At 43.0% G+C, this 25482-nt stretch overlaps 1 protein-coding gene across 3 annotated transcripts in view; it reads right to left on the bottom strand.

The window, feature by feature from the left end:
* TBC1D2B (TBC1 domain family member 2B) overlaps positions 1 to 25482 on the bottom strand; it is a 94374-nt gene that overhangs the window by 60922 nt on the left and 7970 nt on the right. The window contains exons 2-3 of one of the 3 annotated variants that reach the window (XM_040343085.1): positions 16123 to 16276; positions 7474 to 7630 (exon numbers count right to left, since the gene is read on the bottom strand). In XM_040343085.1, the coding sequence (XP_040199019.1) occupies positions 7474 to 7630; positions 16123 to 16276 (311 nt within the window). Of the gene's footprint in view, positions 1 to 7473; positions 7631 to 10111; positions 10186 to 16122; positions 16277 to 25482 lie in introns of those variants that run through there. The other 2 variants (XM_040343086.1, XM_040343087.1) reach the window with 2 other exon arrangements.

Consider the following 25482-nt stretch of genomic DNA (forward strand, 5'->3'; position numbering starts at 1 on the left):
AAGAGATTTCACCTCCAAATACGGAAAGGTTTTTTCACAGTAAGAGCTGTGAAAATGTGGAACAGACTCCCTCCAGAGGTGGTTCTGGCCAGCTCAGTAGATTGCTTTAAGAAAGGCCTGGATTCTTTCCTAAATGTACATAAAATAACTGAGTACTAAGATTTGTAGGTAAAGTTGATCCAGGGTAAATCCGATTGCCTCTCGGGGGATCAGGAAGGAATTTTTTCCCCTGCTGTAGCAAATTGGATCATGCTCTGCTGGGGTTTTTTGCCTTCCTCTGGATCAACTGTGGGTATGGAGTTGGGTGTATGGGATTGTATTGTGTTTTTTATTTTGTTTGTTTATTTTTTTGAGGTTGAACTGGATGGACTTGTGTCTTTTTTCAACCTGACTAACTATGTAACTATGTAACTATGGACTTGACTATCATAGTTGCCAATCTCTTCTCTAGTCCCCCTAAGGAAAGGGCTAGCATTTCCTCTGTGACAAACACAGGGTTGGGTGGATCTGATCTAGCCTCAGCACCAGACCCCCCTAATGGCTCAACCAAGGCACCCACTACTGGAAAAATTTGTGGGGAGAGTACAGGCATATCCCGACTCGAACCTTCAGAATCTGAGGGGGAACCCTTTTGTCCTCTGGCACCTCTTGCCATTTCCCCTGATCCTGATGCTTTGGAAGCCATGGTACAATACCGAGGTACCCCTACTTACAACAACCGACTGATGTAGGTAGGAGAAAAAACTATGCGGTTTTAAGGGGACAGTAGTGAACAACTAATGCCCAAAAAACCCAATGGGGAGACCAGTATGTGTTCCCTTTTTTTTTTTGGGGGGATTTTTGGATCCTGAGTCCCTTTTCCCCTTTCTCTACGGAATCACATTGTCTCCCCACAAGAGAAATTGCAAGAATCCACCTGCTGTAAGGAATTTTTTAGGCTAGATTGAAAAGCTAGTTCTGTTTGTCAGAACTGCAATACTCCCTTGCGCCACCGGGTGCCACTGTGCATCAGGCTTGCACTGCTGCCGCTCTGTGTCCTCCTCTCCTGAGCTCAAAAACAAACTGAGCTAATACAGCACAGAGGAAGGGCCGCCCCTTCCTCTTATGAGATCCAAACGTCCGCCCCCCCCCCCCCTCTGAAAACGGCGCGAATTTCTTTTTTTTTTTTTTTTATATCGCTGTGCACGCGCCCGCGCGCGTGTCACGGGGGGGCCATGGTGGAGGCAGCATGCTGCAGGGACGCTGGAGAGACGGACAGGACACAGAGGAAACATCCGCACGGCACCCGGCCAGGTAAGAACCTCCAGGTAGGCCCAGACACCTCCCTAGTTCAGGGTAAAGAGTAGGCACACACTAATACCCCACCTAGCGCCCAGCCAGATAGAACCTGCAACACATAGACCAGGGAGATCACACATATGGGGAGTAAAAACACAGACCATCCTGTCTTACACAGACATAGTGGCCCCAGACTGCCAATGCAGGAGCATACTCAGGCAAACTCCCCCAAAAGATCCCCCTGGAGAGCCTGCTGACGAACCAAGTCCCGCAGGCCCCCCTTCTTACCTGCTCCATGCTGCAGGACCTTGCACAGCAAGTGGTCCAATCTTCCCCCATCTCCGTGGGTGGCGTCTAGACCTTCAGGCCCTGGGGTCCTTTGAAGGAACCCACTGTCCTGGACCCATATAGCATCCTGGCAAACAGGGACTTTAGGCACCCCAAAAGGTTCTAAGTCCTGGGCCCAGGATCCAGCTCTCTGAAAGAGAAGCATTATGGGCAAAACCCCCTAGTTAGGGGCCCGGGTACTGTCCACTTTGGCTCTGAGGCACCTTGGACAGATCCGGTTAGCCCGCCTTGATCCCAAGGATGTGGAGGCAAGCTATTCCATGACCAACACCTAAGACACTGGCGAAAAAACTGAGGTACTCCTCCTATGGGAGGGGGTTATATAGGGAGGGGCACTTCCTGTTTGAGATTGCCAGTGTCCATCACCTGAAGGTACTCCATATAACCCACATAGTAATGAATATGCCGCTCTGTGTCCCGTGATGTACGATAAAGAAACTGCAGATTCTGTGGGTGGATCTGTTGTCTGGAGCTTGTGATGTCAGTAGACTCCCCACCCACCTCTACACCCCCTTCATGCATTTTGTCCTATGTATTACTTACACTGAATTCTGCTTTGATCACCAACATCCAATCAAAATCCAGAAAAGTAACCACATGACTTCAGAAAAGGAGTGAGGGTGGGAATTAAAAAATAATGCCCGACTCCAGGCTAGTGCATGAGATATGTAAATAACCTGTCACAGCAAGGGGGCGGAACTGACTAAGGTTTTTCTATGCAAGTCTGTTTTATTTCACTGAACAATAAAAGAGGATTGCTCAGAGCTGGATTAACTCTGTGTGGCAAGACTGGGCACAGATAAGAAATCTTTTACTCTACATTGCGATAGCAAAAAAAAAAAAATTCGGGTTTACATCCACTTTAATGCTACATAACTGACTCATATACATTATCATATAAAAATTTTATCATCTCAATAAATGTCTCTTGTGTTTAGGAGCATCTGTATTATAATTTGAAGTGCATGATATAAATTTATAAATAAAGTGCTGGTAAAATCACTGTAAAAAGACAAACAATAGCTTTACTGCTTCACCGGGAGGGGGCCAGCCTTGAAATTTTACACCAGAAATCTTTGAAAATTTGGCTTTTTAAATTGTCTTCCTCAACCTTTCTAGTGCCATGACCCCTTGATTAAATTTCCCAAGTTGTGGGGACCCCCAACAGTACAATTATTTTCGTAGCATGGGCTGTCAGCACCCAAGGTAAGACAAGTAGTTTGCACCCCTAACCCACGGATATTTAGCGCTCCCCGAGTCTCTTCCACCCGTACAGTATTAAAACCCTTTGTGGTACATTTTACCATGTACCACTCTCTCTCTCTCTTCTCCTTTCTTTCCCTTTTTATCTCTCTCTATCCTAATTTCTTGACCCCCCCCCCCCCCCCCCCCTCTCTAGCCGCCTTTCTTGTTCTTTCTCTTATTCTTTCTCTCCTTTTTCTTTGTTCCTCCCCTTCTATTCCTCTCCCTTCCATGTATTCTCTATTATTATTCCTTCTCTTACTCCCTATTGGGGGGGAGTGGCAGTACTGGTGGGAAGTTCGGATCAGTGGCAGCACTGGGGGGAGTTTTGATCAGCCAACTTAGGTGCTCTTGATCAAAGTCATCTGCTGATCTGAGTAGTGGGGACCTTTAATGGCAACTATAATCACAGGTAGTGTTATTCACTGTGTCTCTGGCTTCACTTTGTCTCTGACTTTGCGGTGTCTCGCAGCAGTGACACCTATGCCGAAATCAGGAGATGGGGTCTCCAGCCCCTCCCTCTTCACATTCCATACCAATCAGCTGACCTCTAGTAGCCAACAGATGACCTTGAGTAGGTGGCCGCGGGCTCCAGGGATAGTCCTGCTGAACAGACAAGGATTTGGGGACCCCTGGCAAATTGTCATTCGACCCCCAGGTTGAGAACCACTGCTCTATATGGTAATACATTTAGACAGAAAACCTTCCATGATAGTTTCCTAATCTCATGTGTATCATGCTACAGTATGGATATTTAATCAGACACAGGAAAAATCATTTACATTTTTCATAATACGCATATTAGAGTGGAGGGGGATTAGAACACCTGTCAGCTTTCATTGCTGTCTGTGCCACCCTTTCCATTTGTCCCGTTTCCCATTATCAGTAAAAGTAAAAGAAAATCCTACATTTTGTAGGTGGCAAAATCTGCCAATGGTGCCTAGGTTCTGGTGGCCTGGGGTTCCCCTGCGGAGATATACTTACCTAATCTGCCAATCCTCGGAGTGCAAGAATGGTCCCTGCTGCTACTAAAATCAGCACGAGGGACAGTACTTACATATCCCCTCCCACAGTAACCATCCATTGCTCATCACTGCACACCTTTTTGCTTGGTTCTAGGAGTTCTCTCTATTGGTGGGTCCCCCCATCTCCCCAGTCCATGTTGTGCAACCAATAAGTAGTAATGATGCACAACGACCTCTAGTAACCATGTGCAGTAACTTCTAGCAACCAATCAGTGAGCAGTAATGATGTGCAGTAAACTCTAGCAACCAGTGAGCCTGGACCATTCCTTTATGTTTACATTATTAAAGTTTTTTTTTTTTTTTTTTTTAGATAAATTTATGTGTGTGTGTGTCTGCTGGGGGGGCCCAAAAAATGTTTGCCCAGGGTCTAATCAATATTAAAGACGGCCCTGAGTCCAACTAACACGTAACATCTCCACAACCTTATCCCTGACTTGTCTGGTGTGCTCCTTCATGATGCCGTTTGTTCACTTGGGTACTTCTGAGGGCTTCACAGAACAGCTGTATTTATACTGAGATTAAATTACACACAGGTGGACTCTATTTACTTATTAGGTGACTATTGAAGGCAATTGGTTCCACTGGATTTTAGTAAGGAGTATGAGAGTAAGCGGGGCTGAAAACAAATGCATGCCACACTTTTCAGTAATTTATTTGTAAAAAAAAAATTGAACCATTTATCATTTTCCTTCCACTTCACAATTATGTGTCACTTTGTGTTGGTCCATCACATAAAATCCCAATAAAATACATTTTCATTTTTGGTTATAACATGACAACATTTCAAAGGGCGTGAATACTTTTTCACGGCACTACACATTAGTTTATGAATTGAGCCTAACGTAGTTTGAAGGAAAAAAAATAAAAATTAAAAGCCAGCAGCTACAAATACAGCGGCTGTTGACTTTTAATATATGGACACTTACCTGTCCAGAGTGCCCGCAATGTCGGCAGCCGAAGTCGATCGGTCGCTCGAGGATCGGCTGCTGCCGCTGCCATCCACGGTAAGGGAATCAGGAAGTGAAGCGCTACGGCTTCACTTCCCGGATCCCTACTGCGCATTTGCGAGTCACGCTGCGTGTCCTCACTGGTCCCTGCTGTCTTCTGGGACCTGTGTGTCTCCCAGAAGACAGCGGTGGGGGACAGAATAGGCGCCGGAAGTGGCGTAGATCACGAGGTGATCTATGCCAGGAAGTGGGAGAAAATACCTGTATTACGGTATCTGCTCCCTCCTCCCTGCTGAAAGGTGCCAAATGTGACACCGGAGGGGGGGAAGGATTCCAAAAAGTTCCATGGGTGGAACTCCACTTTAATGACAACAGATAAACATATCAGGGGAGTTGGCCGATTTTGGATTGCCAATTTAATTTCATCGTATAATAGGGAGAAAAAGAACAGTATTTTTTTTCCCCCAAACATATTTGGTCATAAAGATCACAATCGTAATAACCAAGAGAAACTTGCATCAAATAAGGTCTATTAGCGAAGCAAATTACAATAATCCACCCACTGATAGTACAGTGACTCAAAGCGAAGGCAACAAGTTCAGCTCTGAGGTGTATACTATGTGACGGGAAATGCATAGGGCGATAGAAAGGTAGACCACATAGCTCTTAGCACTTCAGAGGCCTCACTCAGGTTTACAACTCTATACTTTACATTCTAAACGCAGGAAGGAAATCCATCTCACTTACATAGAACAAATGTACTGCAACTAAGATTACAAAACCTCCTACGCTGTGTTGTAACCCAACAAAGCCAGAGATTAGAATGTTCTAAGAAAAATGGTTTTGGTTTCTAGTAGATGATGTAAAAGCCCTTAAAAAACACAGAAAACACAAACATTTTATAAAAACTATTTCAAAAGTCATTTTCAGAATTACTAAATATTCAGTTTTCATTAACATAATTTCTGAGGATCCATCCTACCATATGTGTATGTATGTAGACAAAAAGTGCGATCAGAAGCAATGAGATGTAACAAAGGATTTAAAAAAATGTGATTCGATTCAGATGATGTACAGTGCTTAGGCATACTAAATGCCATTCAGTTTAAAGGGGTGGTAAAGGTTTATTTTTATTTTTTAAATAACAAACATGTCATACTTACCTCTGCTGTGCAGTTTGTTTTGCACAGAGTGGCCCTGATCCTCCTCTTCTGGGGTCCCACGGTAGCTCTCGCGGCTTCTCCCCGCAATAGCTAACCCTCTCTGGGAAGCTCTCTCCCGAGAGGGTTAGCTTGTGGGCGCGCTCCCGTGTCTTACACTCGGCGTCCGTAGACACTGAGGGCCAGATCCACGTAGGGCGGCGTATCTTTAGGCAGGCGTAGCATATCGTAGTTACGCTACTCCACCGCTACTTTGAGAGGCAAGTGCTGTATTCACAAAGCACTTGCCTGTAAAGTTACGGCGGCGTAGCGTAAATCTCCCCGCGTAAGGGCGCGGAATTCAAACGATGAACAGGGGGGCGTGTTTTATGTAAAACAAGCTTGACCCCACGTAAATGACGCTTTTTTCGTACGGGGCATGCGCGGCATGCTCAGTATCACGTCGGATTTTCAAATTAATCAACGCCCGCTCAATGCCTAGACGACGTGAACGTAATTTACGCAAAGCCCTATTCGCGAACGTTTTACGCAAACGACGTACACTACAGAAAATTCTACGCTGGCCCGACGTCCATACTTAACATTGCTTACGCCTCATATAGCAGGGGTAACGTTACGCCGAAAAAAGCCTTGCGTAAAACGACGTAAAAAAAAAAAAATCGCCGGGCGGACGTACGTTTGTGGATTGGCGTATCTAGCTAGTTTGCATACTCAATGCGGAAATCGACGGAAGCGCCACCTAGCGGCCAGCGTAAATATGCACTTAAGATCCGACGGCGTACTAAGACGTACGCCAGTCGGATCGAGCCCACATTCAGTCGTATCTTTGTTTTGTGGATACAAAACAAAGATACGATGGGGTATCTTAGAAATTACACGGCGTATCAATAGATACGTCGTGTAATTTCTTTGTGGATCTGGGCCTGAGTGTATGACTTGGTCCCGCCACCTGGCGGCCACAGCATTGGATTTGATTGACAGCAGCGGGAGCCAATGGCTGAGCTGTTATCAATCTATCCAATCAACCCAGAGACTCCGTGAAGAAGAGGACACCGGGGGATGCGCGGTGCAGGTGAATGGGCTTAGGCAAGTAAAACGTGGGGTGGGGGCTGGGGGGCCCGCGAGAGCGAGGTGTTTTTCACATTAATGCATAGGAAAAAACACAAACCTTTACAACCCCTTTAAGTACTTTAAGAAAAAAAGTGCAACAAAAAGAGTGAGACTACTTATTGTGGAAGCAGACAGACCTGTAAGATCATATACAGGTCCCATGAGCTTCCCAGTGACAATTAATGTCGTCACTCCATATGTACAGCTAACTATGTTTTCCATACATTTACTAGAATTCCCCACTTTTGGTGCTTTACTCAGTCAGGCAAAGGTGTGGACTACCCCTATGTTCTGATTCATTATATGGTTCTGTTTCCCAGTAAATGTGACCATATCACTCTGCATATAGCAGACATATCATACCTGATATCATTGCTCCACTGTCTGAGCAGGCCTGCAGCTGTGTGCCCAGAGCTATGGTCCGCAGTCTGGTCACCAAGTACCCCTGGACACATCTCAACCGCAAAGTGGTTCCGGGCTCTCTCTGCAGCATCATTAGCATTTGGCACACTGGTATGGTCTGCAAAATAGTGAAATTAATTATCCAAACTGACACATAGCCAAAATATGCATTTACATGTATGCTTCCATTAGGTTACTGGTTTAAAAATGTTTTAATAAATTAAAGTGGAACTTTAATTTCCACTTCCACTGTTTAAAGCTGACGTTTAGGCAAGGCAATTTTTGCATGGTTACATTAACCACTTAAAGCGGTCCTCCACCCTAAAGTGGAGTCCCGCTGATCGGAACCCTCCCCCCCTCCGGTGTCACATTTGACACCTTTCAGGGGGGAGGGGGGTGCAGACACCTGTCTAAAGACAGGTATTTGCACCCACTTCCGGCCACACGATACGGGCGAAAGACGGGCATTCCGTCACATCCCGTCTGTCGCCCGTTGTGTGCTGGGAACACTCGGCTCCCAGCACACAGCGTGTGAGCCAATCGGCGGGCGCAGCGCGACTCGCGCATGCGCCGTAGGGAACCGGGCAGTGAAGCCGCAGCGCTTCACTTCCTGGTTCCCTCACCGTGGATGGAGGGGGGAGCAGCAGGGTGACGAGCGATCGGCTCATCCTCTGCTGCGATCACCGCTGGACTCCAGGACAGGTAAGTGTCCTTATATTAAAAGTCAGCAGCTGCAGTATTTGTAGCTGCTAGCTTTTAATATATTGTTTTAGTGGCACATCCGCTTTAAGACCTGGACCAAAATGCAGGTAAAGGACCAGGCCAGTTTTTGCGATTCGGCATTGCGTCGCTTTAACTGACAATTGCGCGGTTGTGCGACGTGGCTCCCAAACAAAATTGGCGTCCTTTTCTTCCCACAAATAGAGCTTTCTTTTGGTGGTATTTGATCACCTCTGCGGTTTTTATTTTTTGCGCTATAAACAAAAATAGAGCGACAATTTTGAAAAAAATTCTATATTTTTTCCTTTTTGCTATAATAAATATCCCCCAAAAATATATATATATAAAAAAACGTTTTTTTCCCCACAGTTTAGGCCGATACGTATTCTTCTACATATTTTTGGTAAAAGAAATCGCAATAAGCGTTTATCGATTGGTTTGCGCAACATTTATAGTGTTTACAAAGTAGGGGATAGTTTTATTGCATTTTTTTTACTACTAATGGCGGCGATCAGCGATTTTTTTCGTGACCGCGACATTATGGCAGACACATCAGACAATTGACACATTTTTGGGACAATTGTCATTTTCACAGCAAAAAATGCTATACAAATGTATTGTTTACTGTGAAAATGACAATGGCAGTTTGGGAGTTAACCACTAGGGGGCGCTGAAGGGGTTAAGTGTGACCTCATATGTGTTTCTAACTGTAGGGGGGCGGGGCTGGACGTGTGACATCATTGATCGCGTTTCCCTATATATGGGAACACACGATCAATGACAGCGCCACAGTGAAGAACGGTGGAGCTGTCCGCAGACCGATGGATTAGAGGTAACATAATTTAGGATTTTTTTTTTATTTTCTAGTTTGCCATGTATAAATGTTTCCGAATTAAGGGGAAGGGTGGGTGGTTACTCTACTTCCTTTGGCGCAGCAAAAACACAGCTCTCCTCGTTCTTCAGCTCAGGGGACCGATTGCGGGACTCCAGCGGCAACCGGGTCCGCTGGAGTGAAAAATATAATATGTTATTATTTAAGGTATTGAGGTCTGAACATGCACTACATACCAGTGTTAATTTTGAAGTCAAATTTCAATTTAGTTTTAGTCTTAGTCTTTTGACTAAAATGGCATTTTAGTGTTAGTCGTATTTTAGTCATCTCAATTGTTTTAGTCATATTTTAGTCAACTAAAATATTATTCACTTAGTCGACTAAAATGTTTTAGTCGTCAAAATGAACACTACAGATCACTGTAGTTACTGTGTAAAATTTGCCATATCTAAACTTCAGCTTTAAGTATTTTCACACAAATTGCACCATCTCCTTATCAAAAAATCACACTTGCACAATACAGAAATTTTCAAAAAGGAAACTCAGAAGAACTGTACTATAGAGATATTAGCAGATAATATGATGCTCTGCAGATATATACACATGTCCAATATCTCCTACTCAGTGGAAGAATAGCAGCAGTCAGCTGTAAGGTCTGCTGGTTTGCCACCACCACCGGTTTACTCATTACAGGTATTTATATAGTGCGAACAATTTACACAACACTTTATATACTGTACAGCAAATCAATCCCTGTCCAAAAGGAGCTTACAACCCAAGGTCCAGGTTTCACATGTATACACATAATATGACCAATTGTAATAGTAGCCAATTAATCTACCAGCAAAGCAATACACAAAATGAACCTACACAAGCACAGGGAGAACATGCAAACTCCATGCAACTAGTATCCTGGCTGGGATTTGAACCAAGTACCTCAGTGATGCAAGGCAGAAGTGTTAACCAATAAGCCACTGTGCTTCCCTCCTACTCCTATTCCACAGTTCAAGAGGTTGTATTGTGAAAGTGGCTGTCCCCGGTACTCACCACTTGTTGTTATATCACTTCCTATTGAGGATCGATGGACAAGATAGGACATCAGCATTATCATCTGTGAAGAGCTAACAGTGTTTGATGGGATGTCCCAATTTTCTATGCAGATTGTACAATACTGGAAAATGGGTGTCAAACACTAGACTAATGGCCCAAACACACGATCCAAAAATTGGACGATGGATCCTCCAACTTTTTTTGCTCAATAATCGCAAGTAGAAAATTCTCGTACGACAGAAAAAAAATTAAAAAAATAAAATCGGAAGTGATGTCATGTGTTGTAACCTTTTTTTTATTGTATTTTCGGACGAACAAAATCGTACGATCTGGTATCGTACGAGAACATTTTTTGTGCTTGTCCAATAAAATAATATCGGATGAATGGCCCGTGATCAGCTCTCGAAAGCTCTGTACCAACGATCCGATTATCGTACGATCGCATCAAAAGCGATATTTTTCGTCTGATTTTCAGATAGTGTGTTCGGGCCATTAGTGTCCAGATTTTAGAACTGCCCCCTTTAAGCAGGAAATCATTCCCCACCACCCCCCCCCCACCCCCACCAGATCCATTTCTTGATACAAGAGGGCACATCATAAAAAACTTGGCTGCCACAAGTTTTTTTTATATCATATTACAGTTTAATTTCATGCTGGTTTTAGCCTAGAGTTCAATGTTCATGTGTTTTAAAATCAATTATAAAAATAAAAAAGATAAAATAAGGACCATAAAATAAAATCAGTAGGCAGAAATACACAACATGACAAATTGCAAGTGGCAGGGTTAACATCCCCCCCCCCCCAATATATTTATGCTTTCACACCGTTTTGTTCCCCATGTAAATCTTTGTAGGCCAGGTGTGTAAATTCCTGACACGAATCCAGCATACCCAACATACATACCAATCTTCTGATACAAAATGATAAAGAACAAGTTTAGTGGGGTTTTTTGGTTTATTTTTATGGAAAAAAATTAGTTATGTAAATATAAGATTGACTAAACGTAAAATGGGAAAGAAAGGTGAGTGAGTGAATAACTTGTATAGCGCAACAATTGCGAACTGAATCGCCTCAAGGCGCTTGGTATCCCTTTTCCTTCCGTTTATCCCTCAGAATAGGTGGGTCTTGAGTTTTTTTCTGAAGGTCAGGTAATCAATTTCCGTTCGGATGTTAGTTGGTAATGCGTTCCACAGTCGAGGTCCTTGGACTGCAAATCGACGTTCTCCTTTGGTCTTGTAGCGTGCTTTGGGGATTTGTAATAATTTTTGGTTAGTTGATCTAAGAACTTGATTGGGGTTTTGTGGTTTTATTTTCTCACATAGGTATTGGGGAGCGCTTCCGTGTACACATTTGTGCGTTAGGCATAGGGCCTTAAATGTGACTCTGTCTTTTACGGGCAACCAATGGAGGGATCCCAGGGACGGGGCGATTGATTCCCAGGGTTTTTTCCCTGTTACCAGTCGTGCTGCCATGTTCTGGACAAATTGGAGACGGGCAAGGTAATTTAAGTGACTTTGAATGTGGCATGGTTGTTGGTGCCAGACGGGCTGGTTTGAGCATTTGAAAACTGTTGATCTACTGGGGTTTTCACACACGACCATCTCTAGGGTTTACAAAGAATGGTCCGGAAAAGAGCCAATTTCGAGTGAGTGGCAGTTGTGTAGACGGAAATGCAGAGGTGAATGGGTTTGAGATGATAGAAAGGCAACAATAAGACCCCTTTCACACCAAGACGGTGCCGACGTTTGCGATAAAGCGCCCCTAGTTTTAGCAGCTTTTTCAGCCGCTAATGGGCTGTTTAAACCCTTGCTAGCGGTCATGGAAAAGGTTAAGAAGAGTCTGTTTCAGCGCTGCCAAAGCGCTTTGCAGGTGCTTCAGCAGCGCTGCCCATTCATGTCAATGAGCTGGGCGATTCCCGGTGACTTGTCCTTAAGGTTCCCCTAACGGGAAAGTTCCTTCAAGGACTGTGCAGACGCAAACTTGCCGACGAAAATCTCCGAACCTCGCCCGGCATCCAGGCTCATTCTTTAACATCCCTGTGGATTGGAGGATGTTAAAAAAAGAGCCAGGAGGCCGAGTGAGCCGTCCGAGCGAAGCAAGGACGTGAGGCCGACTGGCCACTTTCCTCGAAATCCACGTCGCCCTGGATGCCGGCTGAGGTTCGGAGCTTTCCGTCGGCAAGTTTGCGCCTGCGCAGTCCTTAAAGGAACTTTCTCGTTAGCCGGAACCATATCGGCAGATCAGATTGCGCCTGCGCAGGAACTTTCACAACAGCCGGAACCATATCGACAGATCACCGGCAGGCAGGGTTAGAGTCAAATATGTTTTTATTGTATATCAGAATAAAAAAACAGAAAATCCAAATATTCAGCACAATAATTTGTACAGTACAATGTGTCAAAAGAGAAATAAGGGGAAAGATTGGAACATAAACGTGGTATCATTATATGCAAATACCACACAGAATTGAGGAAGTTGGTAGTGTGTGTTGGATCTTGAGGTCGACACAATTATATTTGGAAGGAGAGAAAACAGAGGAGAGGGAGAGAAGGGAGAGAGTCAGAGAATAGGGTGAGGTAGAGGGGGGAAAGTTAAGATGGGGTTTGAGCAAACCTTGGAGGACAAACCTGTGAAACTCCGTCAAGAAATGTAAAATTTTTAGCCAGTGGGTGATAACATATTTTTCAAGGCGTCTGAAGTGGAGAAATCCATCCAGAAAAACCACAGTGCCTTAAATTTTTCAAATGTGTCGTTATCCAGAGCCAGCATCTCCTCCATACGCATAATGTCATTTACAGCAGAGACCCACAAGGACAGCGGGGGAGGGGGGGGGGGTTTGTTAGTTGTTTTCCAAACTAGGGGGATCAGTTGCCTGGCTGCTGACCGGAAAAAGTGCAGTAAACTGTGTTTCTGGGAGGTTATGGAGCCTGGAAGCATAGATAATAATGCTATCTCAGGTGTGGGCATCAGGGGTCGATCATAGAGTCTACCGTGTATGTGACCAGAAGGCCTGAATTCCAAAGCATTCCCACCGTATGTGGAGATAAGTCCCTTCAGCCGGTCCACACCTCCAACAGGTAGGGGGGAACCAAGAAAATATTTTATGTAAGTAGTCCCTGTACCATCTGGAGAGGAGTTTAACAAATGTCTCCTGCGTGTAGCAAGAGATGGAGGATTTATGCATAAAGTATGCATAAAGTAGAATGACGTCTGCCAGTCAACCACTGTGAGTTCCTTCTTCAAATCTGTGGACCACCGCCTGGTGTATGGTGGGGCGCTGATCATGTAGTAAGGCTTGTAAAAGTTTATAGCTGGAGGAAAGTAAATGTCTGGGAGTTTGAGAGAGAGCTCAGCTGTTCATAACTTGTGAGGGGGTCTATGAATCTGGGCGGAGGAGGAAAAATCCCAGCAGGAGGAGGATATGCGGAGAGCAGTAAGCCAGTTACCACAGCCTTCAGGAACGATAGGTGTACCCAAGGTGGGGTGTACAAACGTGCTAGCTAACGGCCAGGAGGAGCGCGTAAACGGGCCACCTTATGCAATCCCATATCCCGAGGCAGTGCAGGGTGATCAAATGGTGAGGTGAAGGGTCCGTAGATAGAAGGGAAGACATCCCCTTCCTGTACCATAAACGTAAGGCAGCAATGGTCAAGGGAGAAAAAATAGGAAAGCCGCTGTAATTCCTGTCTGGATCCCCAAAGAAGTGCCCATAGGTCAAAGTCAGAGAGGTCCTGTTCAACCATAGTGGATGCTTTAGGGAAGGGGCAAGGGAACCATTTCAATACTCTGGCTAATAGGGCTGCCCTGTGGTAGAGTTCAAAATCTGGTAGACCCACCCCTCCCTGAAGTATGGAGTAGGTAAGCAATGTATAGTGGATGCGGGAGAGCCCCTGGTGCCAAACAAAACGTATAGACAGAGCGTAGGGAACTGAAGAAATGTTTAAGGACAGTTATGGGTATAGTCTGGAACAAATAAAGTACTTTAGGGAGAAGCAGGCAGGGTTAAATGGGAGCCATTCATCCAGCGATCGCTCAGGGGGGAGATAGAGGAGAACCGGCCAGATCATCACTGTAAATTGCCCAGTATTCCCGGTGCTCGCTGGTCACACACAGTCCTGCCTCCTGGACTGGGTACTTTGATAGACAGAACACCGTTCCGAGATGTGTGATGTCTATCAAAGTATCCAGGCAAGGTGGCAGGACTGTATCTGACAGCGAGCGCCGGGAACACTGGGCAATTCAAATAGAAGCTGTTACAGCAATGTTCCCCACTTTGTGATGATCAGGCCAGCTCGCCTCTCTTCCCCTGCATTGGTTAAGCGGCATTGATGGGCACTGATAAAGTTGCTGTTAATATTTATTTTTGTAAACTTAATTCTGCATAAAACATTTAAGTGTCATTTCATGAGATCATTTATGAGGGTGTGTTTAGGGGCGGAATTAGGGGTAGGGCAGGGTAGTTGTTTGAATAAGGCAACTGGTGGCAAGTAGCCCTAAGGCTGGGTTCACACTATTGTGAATTTAATGAGGGTTTCCCCTCATCCAATTCGCATAGAAGGAGATTGTAACTGGCTCTCTATTGAGAATTGCACAGGAGCCATGTGCGTCTCTTGGTCCATTTCAGCTCAAAATCAGGGCAGAAATCGGACCTGAAACAGTAAATGGAGATGCACCAGGCTCCTGCTGTGAGCCGCTGCGTTCTCCAGTGTGAACCCAACCTTAAGGTCTGGCTAGTAGCTCAGGACCGGAAATTTTAAACTCTGATTTAGTTAATATGTTTTTGGGTACAATATCGCACGACCGAGCAATTGTCAGTTAAAGCAACGCAGTGCCGAATCGCAAAAAATGGCCTGGTCATATTCAACCTCTAATAGTGTGTGTATATATATATATATATATATATATATATATATATATATATATATATATATATATATATATATATATATATATATATATATATATATATATATATATACATATATATATATATATATATATATACATATATATATACACACACACACACACACATACACATACATACATACATAGTATATCACTTGTGTCTGTTCTTCTCGTAGTTGATTAGAGATTTTTGCTCCCTAACCATATAGTTGGTTATTTATATTTACCACTGCATATAGATATTTAAGAATTGCCTATTTTTTTTTTAAACAATAAAATCGGACAACCGATTATGAAAATAATCGTTTGTTGCAGCCCTATTAAAAGTGATTCTAAAAGGCAGAAGTTTTTTTTACCTTGCTATAGGGGCACTCTATACTATACTTTGTGGCTTGCTACAGGAGCACTCTGAAGGCAGGAGGAGCAAAAAGCACCAGCGGGGGACCCTAGAAAAGGTGGATCAGGGCTGCTCTGTGCAAAGCAGCCCCGATCCACCTCTTCTAGGACCCCCTGCTGGCGCTTTTGGCTCGTCCTGCCTTCAGAGTGCCCCTATAGCAAGCTGCAAAGTATAGTATAGAGTGCCCCTATAGCAAGCTGCAAAGTATAGTATAGAGTGCCCCTAATGCATGCCACAAAGTATAGTATAGAGTGCCCCTATAGCAAGGTAAAAAAAAAAACTTGTGCCTTTAGAATCACTTTAAATAACTTACTTCTCATGCCCAGGACTACATGTCCCATGGAGGCATTGCTCCTCACACATTCACAAGTTCTCAGGCACTTACTGACCTGTATGCATAGTAAACTTAGCTGTATGTGTGTTACACTGTATTTCCTGATATGTAAACAAATAATGCATTCTGTATTCAGGTCAACTAATCGATCATGAAAATAGTTGACAACTATCTTCATAATCTATTATATCTTACAGTGGGTTCAACCCTAGAAACTTTATAATCTGACAAACAAGATATCTGAAGAATATTTCAGGAAACCAAATTTTATCCAAATAAATGGCTTCAACATAAAAACCAACTCCAAACACTGAAATAAAAGCAATCACAGCATTAGTAATTTTTAAATATAAAATTCCACATTCTTACCTATACTTTCCTTGGCCACCAGTCCAGCTGGGACTTCTATAGCCACAGTGTTCAGCATACTGTCTCGCTTTGCTGTACCATGGCTGTTGCAATACTCCCAGCGTTTCTGCTGCAATTCCTGTAACCAATAGGCCATGGCCTGCCTATTAGAAGCCTAAAAATTGAAAGATGATCATTTTAATTCCTGCTTACAATTAAAAATAAACCAGTTTATATGATAAGGTTGCTCCATTACATAAAATGAACTTTTGCACTCAAAGCAAAAATTAGATTTCCTTGGAATTCATTGAGAGACATTACAGATTGATTAATTCAGTTCCATTCTCTTTACTTTCCATCCAAGGAATACAACTGGGACCAACAAGTACTGCACAGAAGGAGTCTAGGGGTGCCTAAGAGGAAGAGCTAAGAGGATTGAGGCAAGAAAAAAATAAAAAAACTTATGGAGAACCCAGTTAAAGCACACTGTGACCATAAAGGGGTTGTAAAGGTTCGTTTTTTATTTTCTAAACAGGTTCCTTTAAGCTACTGCATTGTTGGTTCACTTATCTTTTCCTTCGATTTCCCTTCTAAATGTTTTTTTCTTTGTTTTCTTTGTCTGAATTTCTCACTTCCTGTTCCTCCTCAGTAAGATGTTCTAGCTGACCAACCACCGGTCGAATGATGGTGGCAAGTTTACCGAGGAGAAACAGGAAGTGAGAAATTCAGACAGAGAAAAAAAAAACATTTAGAAGGGAAATCGAAGGAAAAGGTAAGTGAACCAACAATGCACTAGCTTAACTGCTTGCCGACCAGCCGCCGCAGTTATACGGCGGCAGGTCGGCTCTGCTGGGCGAGATCACGTAGCTATAAGTCATCTCGCCGAGCAGCCAATAGAGGCGCACGCGCGACTCCGGCGGGTGCGATTGACGCCAGGCACCCGCGATCGCTCGTTACAGAGTGAGGACCGGGAGCTGTGTGTGTAAACACACAGCTCCTGGTCCTGTCAGGGGAGAAATGCCTGACCGTCTGTTCATACAATGTATGAACAGCGATCAGACATTTCCCTCAGTCAGTTCACCCCCCCTTCAGTTAGAACACACTTAACCCCTTCCCTGCCAGTGTCATTTTTATAGTAATCAATGCATTTTTATAGCACTGATCGCTATAAAAATGCCAATGGTCCAAAAATGTGTCAAACTTGTCCGCCATAATGTCGTAGTACCAAAAAAAAAAAAAAAACGCTGAACGCCGCCATTACTAGTAAAAAATAAAAATGCCATAAAACTATCCCCTATTTTGTAGACGCTACAACTTTTGCGCAAACCAATCAATAAACCCTTTTTGCAATTTTTTTTAACGAAAAATATGTTGAAGAATACGTATCGGCCTAAACTGAGGAAAAAAAATGTTTTTTTTATATATTTTTGGGGATATATATTATAGCAAAAAGTAAAAAAATATTATTTTTTTTTCAAAATTGTCGCTCTATTTTTGTTTATAGTGCAAAAAATAAAAAACGCAGAGGTGATCAAATACCACCAAAAGAAAGTTCTATTTGTGGGAAAAAAAGGACGCCAATTTTGTTTGGGAGCCACGTCGCACGACCGCGCAATTGTCAGATAAAGCGACGCGGTGCCGAATCGCAAAAATAAACAAACCTTTACAACCCCTTTAACCGTAATCTGCTAAACCCAAAGTCTCATGGAAGCAACAAAGCCGAGAATCCCTTGTGTTTCATTTAGAACCACAGAATAAGTCAGACCTACAGTCTGTGAAATGCAGACTCCCATTGATGAGAGGGAAATGGACAAACTGGTGTCCTCATTGGGATGGAATTCCATGCCATCTTGGAAAGGATTCTAACAGAAATAAGAATGATGACTTGTCTTTGTGGAGATTCAGAAAAGAAACAGATCTCACAGTACTGAAACAGAGGCAGGCAGAACATTGTACAAAATGTGTGGCACTTCTGAGAAAGGTGATGGCCAATAGGAAAGCCATTTCTGACAAAGAAGACAGGAAGCTTCACTTATGGTCCGTACACACGGTCCGAAAATCGTGCGACAGATGGTCCGACTTTTTTCACTTAATGTGTTGTAATGTATTTGTATTGTATTTCCGGACAACTATACTGACCAAAACCAAAATCGCACGATCTGGTATCGTAGAAGGAAAATTTTCGTGCTCGTTCGATCTATTAATATCAAAAGAATTGTCGTGATCAGCTCTCGAAAGCTCTGTACCAACGATCTGATTATTGTACGATTCTTCCTCGGACGACAGTTTTAGTACAATATTCGGATCGTGTATACAGGCGATTAGTAGTCCCCAGTAGTTAAAAGAAGAGAAAGCGGGGGGAAAAAAAAAAAAACTCTGAAGACCATAGGACATCCTCACCAACTGAAGATACCACCAAGGAGCCACAGGCCAAACTTTGCAGAAAAACTGTCTGGAAACGGTCTTTTGAGACAGAGGTCCCCAATCCCAGGGTCCCAAACCGTTACCGGTCTGTGGCCTGTTGGAAACCTGGCACGCACAGGAGAAAGTGCGCTTCCCATAGCTTTCATTACCCCCGTTCCACCTCCAGTCAGAAGAGCGGTGGCATTAAATTTTCATAGGTGGGCAAACCCTACCTAAGCTGCAAATGTAAGGGATCCAAGTTGTGCACTCCTAATGATAATCTAATGCTGGATGATCTGACATGGCGCTTAAATCATCCCGAAACCATACAAACCCCGCCCTCCTGGTACATGGAAAAACCCAAAATTGACCCATATCTTCACGATTGGCAATGATGGGATGTACCCAATATCGACGTCTTCTCCGCCTCCGCTTCTCTTCTTCTTCCTCATGCACCGCTACTGCTGCAGCAGCAATGACAACTGCGGTGGCAGGAAAAGGAATTGCCTCACACCATGTGTGTTTTTATTGGTTAATGCCAAAGTTGTAGCAAAGTTAAAGTTGTACTGATACCAAATCGCGGCAAAAATCGCATGACTTTGAAGTGGTATAAGTGTGAAAGGGGCCTTAATCTCACTGTACAAGCAATTCCTTTTTTGTTCTGTATGCCAAACAGACCACATGTCTATGTTTTATGTTTCTATGGCCATTGTTTTTTGATAGCCTTTAAAACAAAACAAAAACTTATATTTGCAGATAAAAAGGAAATGCATGTAAAGCCTCGTACACACGACTTGTTTTCCCGGCAGGAAAACTGGCAGAAGAGCATTTGGCTGGGAATCCCGACCGTGTGTATGCTCCCTAGCAGTTTTCTCGTCAGGAAAAAAGCCGGGAATCCCGACGGGAAAATAGAGAACCTGCTCTCTATTTTCTCGTCGGGATTCCCAGCAGAGTGTTTCCTGCCAACAAAACCGGTCCTCTGTATGCTTACCTGTCTGAAAGGTAAACCCGTGCATGCTCGATAAGCCTTTGGACGCATCCGCGGTAGCATACAAGGCATAGTGTAGGGTGTGGCAAGATGGCGGCGACGGCATCGAATGTGACGAGTGCCGGCTTGTCGTAGTCGGTGACGTCACCGCGTTCTTGCCATTCAAAAGAACGGTGGTTCTTTTGAATGGCCGTCTGTATGCACGGCTTGGCAAGCCAAGCTAGCCAAGAATCCCGTCAGGAAAACCAACGTTTTTTTATCCTGAGGGGATTCCCGGCCGTGTGTACAGGGCTTAAAAAACATTTAGGTAGATTCAGAAAGAGTTAGGCCGGCTTATCAGTAGATAAGCCGACCTAACTCAGAATCTGAGCCGACTTATGTTTAAGCGTATGCTCAAACAGAGATACGCTTAAACATATCTAAGATACGACGGCTTGCGCCGTCCTATCTTAGATTGCAATATTTTGGATGGCCGCTAGGTGGCGCTTCCATTGCGGTCGGCGTAGAATATGTAAATGAGGAGATACGCCAATTCGCGAATGTACGGCCGGCTGACGCAGTACTTTTACGCCGTTTACGTAAGAGATAGGCCGCGTAAAGTTAGAGCTAGGCCCTATTGGAATAGTAATGTCAAGAATGGCCGCCGTTCCCGTGTCAAAATTCGAATTTTTTTACGTCGTTTGCGTAAGTCGGTGAATCGGGATTTACGTCGTTTACGTCCACGTCAAAATCAATAGGCCCGTGCGGCGTACTTAGCCGCAATGCACACTGGGAAATGTAGGCGCATGCGCAGTTAAAAAAAGTCTAAAACGTAAGGTCAAGCACAATTAGCATACAACACGCCCCCCCTAACACACATTTGAATTAGGCGCCCTTACGCCCGCTGATTTAGGCTACGCCGCCGTAACTTAGCAGGTAAGTACATTGTGAATCATGTACTTGCCTAGCTAACTTACGGCGGCGTAGCCTAAACACGCTAAGCTACGCCGCCGCAAGTTTAGGCTATTGTGTGTGAATCTACCTAATTAATCCCAAAGTCTAAAAGTGTATAGAGGTCACAGGGGAACACCAACTGTCTCAGTGTACAAAGCTGCTTTTTACAGGCATTTGAGCTTTTATTTCTCTGCAGCCTGAAGAAGCTTGTGCTTTTTTGCAAGTTTTTATTGAGCTTCTTCAGTGCTTTTTTGAGCATAAGCTTTTTTTTTTTTTTCCACAACCCCTCCCCTCATTTTATCTTTTTTTTGTGCACTTTCAAGCTTCTTTGTGCTTTTTCGCACATTTTGGGCATCTTTTCTGCTATGAAGCTTCTCTCAAAGACGTGAGATTGGTGGGGTTTTTCTCTGCCTGTGAGAGAATATGTCTGTACAATTGCGAAAAATCCATAGTATGCATGGACACATAGGCTAATATAAAGGGAAGTTTTCAGGCAGAAAATAAAATATGAGAGCTCAGAAAAAAGAAATTGAGAGCTCAAAAGCCTATAGGAGCAGCTTCTTTGAGCTTCTTAGAGCTGCGGTGTACATGAGCCACTAGGATTATCAAGAGTTTAACAATGGCAGCCCCTCAGTGCTTCTAGGTTAGGTTTTGTTTAAAGCTGAACTCCAGGATGAGCGCATATTGTTTAAATAAGAGTCATAGGTTTTCTTCCTTCATTCTTGGTGTGCTTTGTGCATTTCCTCCAGATCTCTGCAGTAATACAGTGTGAAACTTTGCCTCTGTGTAAGAGCTTCCTGTAATAAGGACTGCTCACTGTTGTTCTTTTTCCTTATACAGGGAAACTAATCTTATCTCCTCCTTTACTGGGTGGGGGGCCATTGCCCCCTCTACTTACATAGCGTAACAAATAATTTGTTGCACACAACATGGATTTATATATTTTTTGTGTTACTAAACCCAGGATCACTAGATCTGGTATTCTGGTATTCCACAGAACATGGAAACACAATCGTACTGGTAAATACCTTTTTTCATCAGCAGTAAGAACAGTCTTGTGACTTCTATCAGTGTCTGGTTAAAGCTTGTAGGAGGAGGTTTCATTCCCCCCTGACTGTCCTATGAGGCTGCAGGACCCCTGACCCTCTTTCTGAACAGTGCCGATTGGCCCTGTGTTGATCACATGCACCCTCCCTAGAAGAAAAAGTCTCTCTAGCAATACACACCAAACTGAGCATGTGCAGCTTGTCCCCTAGCCTTTGTTCAATCAGGAGATGGATTGGGGACTGTGGAAGAAGAAGAAAATGCAGAACAGAAAAGAAAGGATCAAACAGCCACCCAGATGTGATTTGCGATTTTTGACAGACCTCTACCATTTTTTTGAATGCAAGTCCACACACAATGTTTATTTATTGAGTATTCATATAAAAACTAAAATGTCTTGTAAAACCAGAATTTGTATAACAATTAGGGTTGTCCCGATATCGATACCAGTATCGGTATCGGGACCGATACCGAGTATTTGCGCTAGTACTCGTACTTATGCTGAAAAGCTTTATGGAGATGAAGATTTCATTTTTCAGCACGACCTGGCACCTGCTCACAGTGCCAAAACCACTGGTAAATGGTTTACTGACCATGGTATTACTGTGCTCAATGGGCCTGCCAACTCTCCTGACCTGAACCCCATAGAGAATCTGTGGGATATTGGGACGAGAAAGTTGAGAGACGCAAGACCCAATACTCTGGATGAGCTTAAGGCCGCTACCGAAGCATCCTGGGCCTCCATAACACCTCAGTAGTGCCACAGGCTGATTGCCTCCATGCCACGCCGCATTGAAGCAGTCATTTCTGCAAAAGGATTCCCGACCAAGTATTGAGTGCATAACTGAACATAATTATTTGAAGGTTGACTTTTTTTTTTATTAAAAACACTTTTCTTTTATTGGTCGGATGAAATATGCTAATTTTTTGAGATAGGAATTTGGGGTTTTCATGAGCTGTATGCCAAAATCATCAATATTAAAACAATAAATGGCTTGAACTACTTCAGTTGTGTGTGTGTGTGTAATATATATATATATATATATATATATATATATATATATATATATATATATATATATATATATATATATTAGGGTTGTCCCGATACCACTTTTTTAGGACCGAGTACAAGTACCGATACTTTTTTTTCAAGTAGTCGCCGATACCGAATACCGATACTTTTTTTAAATGTCATGTGACCGTTTTCAAACCACAATACAGACTAAGGATATTTTCTTTAGAATTATGAAGAACTGGTACATCATGGTGTGGGGCTGTTTTTTTAGCATACGGTACTGGAAAACTACATATCATTGAAGGAGTGATCACTGCCAGTGCCACCTATCAGTGCAGCTCATCGGTGCCAGTGCCCAAAAGTGCAGCTAGCCAGTGCCACCTATCAGTGCAGATCAGTGCCCATTAGTGCATCAGTGCAGGGAGGCAGCTTATTAGTGCATCTCATCAGTGCCACCCAATCAATGCCAGGGCCACCTATCAGTGCCATCCATTTATGAGTGCCATTCAATCAATGCCAGTGCCACCTATCAGAGCCATCCAATGGCACTGCAGCTGCCTGGACGTGTGGATTTATTATATAGCGGTCGTCGGCCGGCCGCCGGGCCCTGGTGAGAGAATTAAGTTTGGGCCTATATTATGATGGGGGCCTGGAGCTGCAGCTCCATCAGCCCCACGGTTAATCCGGCCCTGCCTTTATGCACCGCTCGATGTCACAAAAAAAAAAGAAAAAAAGTATTCTATTTTGGTATCAGGAGTATTTGCGCGAGTACGAGTACTAGCGCAAATACTCGGTATCGGTACCGATACTGGTATCGGTATCGGTACAACCCTAATAAATTGTATATTTATATATATATATATATATATATATATATATATATATATATATATATACACACACACACATACATATATACATATACACATACATACATACATACATACATACATACATACACACACACACACACACACACACACAATGTGTCGGTCCTGAAGAAGCTACGCATTCGAAGCAAAACACATTGACCAGTAGAGGAGACCCAGCTCCCGGACACCCCCCTCAGTTATTGCTATTTATACTGTTGATTCGGGGGATGTGACATATAGAAGGGTCCAGTAAAAAATGTCATGTTATAATCTTTGTTGTAAACTTATCTTGTTTTGTTGGAAGCTACTCTTTTGAGTGCCCTTTTTTTACGATCTGTATTGATAAACATTTGATATTTTTATAAAAAATGCTTTTGGTCTCTTGTATGTGCCAGTAAAGTCCACCAGCCGCAGGACAAGCTCTTGCAATTTTTTTTCTAGGATCAAACAGCCTTTTTTTTTTTTTTACACATGTGGAGGATCAACTCCTTAGGTTCCCCAGCGAGTATAACAAGCATGGTTTCCTGCATCTACAGACTGATTTTACAGCTGTGGGTTTAGTAACACTTTAAATGCAAGTTTCTGTGCCCAGAGTTCAGCTTTAAAGTTTTAAATGCAAGGTTTAAATATATTTATTAGAGAGACAACAGACCTCCAAGGGGAATGGGCCAGCACCTTTATCTAACATTTAGACCTTGAACTGGATACAAGTCATTTGAATACCATCAAGAAGTCCCCCTGACCTTCTGGAGGAGCCTATACAGTACCCTGCAATATTAAAGCACAAAGGAGCTCAGACAAGCATGCCACTTGCTTTTCTAATATAAAATCTCTTTATAATTACACCATTTAGGATTTTTTTAGATTTCTAGTGGAATTTTCTAACTCCTAGAGACAGAGCAGCCTTTGGATCTTTCTCTTTTTTTTTTTTTTTCAAAAAAGCAATTGATCAGATCTTATATGTCTATATGAACTTGTCACTAAGTCAATAATGTACTCATGACCAGGAACTGACTCTTGTTTGCTCGTTGTGAAAAAATGTCTTTCATAATTCGCCTGACCCTAAGAATGCACAATGATTTTGCAATGTCCTTTAAAGTTCAATATTTATAGTGTAACTGTTTGTGCCAAGTATCAAAATGACTTCATGAGAACAATTTCATATTGAATGTATTTTTACAGAACTAAGTGCAAGAAGCTGTCTTCATATTCCCAAGAAGAGGCGATTGTTACGAGACTTCCTGTCTTGCACAGTCACCCTTCCCTGTAAGAAAGGGGTGCATGTACCTAGGGCTGCAACTAACGATTATTTTCCTAATCGATTAGTTGGCCGATTATTGTTTCGATTAATCGGATAATAGCCTTAAAAAAAAAAAAAAAATTTTTTACATTTTTTTGGGCCAATTTGTTGTTGGGCAGATTACAAAACACAAATTGCCGCAAAAACACATCATGTGCTTTTCTGCAGCTTCTCCATTGAAGTATATTGAACAAAAAAAAAAAAAAATGGCACCGTTTTGCGTTAAAAAGTCCTCGCCCTTTCCAAATACGCAGCAGCTGAAAAAAAACCATGGATGTGAACGTGTCCCATATGAAAACATGTAAATGAACTGTAGTGTATTTCTGCAAAAAGCACCAAAAAACAGAGGTGTGACCCAGGCCTGAGATGTTTAGTAACATAATGGGGTTAAAAAAAAAAGTACAAAAAGAGCAAATAATCGCTACTGTAAGGGGTTCATTTTTTTTACTGTGGGACAGTGAAAGTAATATTTACAGTAGCGATTTGCTTTTTTGTACTATAAAGGGCTAATTTTAGTTGTTTTAACCCCATTATGTTACTGGCCGATTAATCGATTATGAAAATTGTAATCGATTAATTCCATAATAGATTAGTTGTCGATTAGTTATTTTGGCCCTACATGTACCGTACAATACCTGCTATTCTGGATTCTACAAAAACTGGATGAAATGTTTGGGTGTCACATTTAAAGTGCTTGTTTATTTAAAAATAAAATTGTAATACTCTGCTCCCTTTAAAAATTGTGTTCATTTCAAATAATTATGTCCAACTATGTCGGCATCCAATACCTGGCTTATCCTGCCAGTTCCTTTTCTTCCTGGTT

Source organism: Rana temporaria, chromosome 3, assembly GCF_905171775.1.
Source record: "Rana temporaria chromosome 3, aRanTem1.1, whole genome shotgun sequence".
In the NCBI taxonomy this organism is placed as follows: Eukaryota; Metazoa; Chordata; class Amphibia; order Anura; family Ranidae; genus Rana; species Rana temporaria.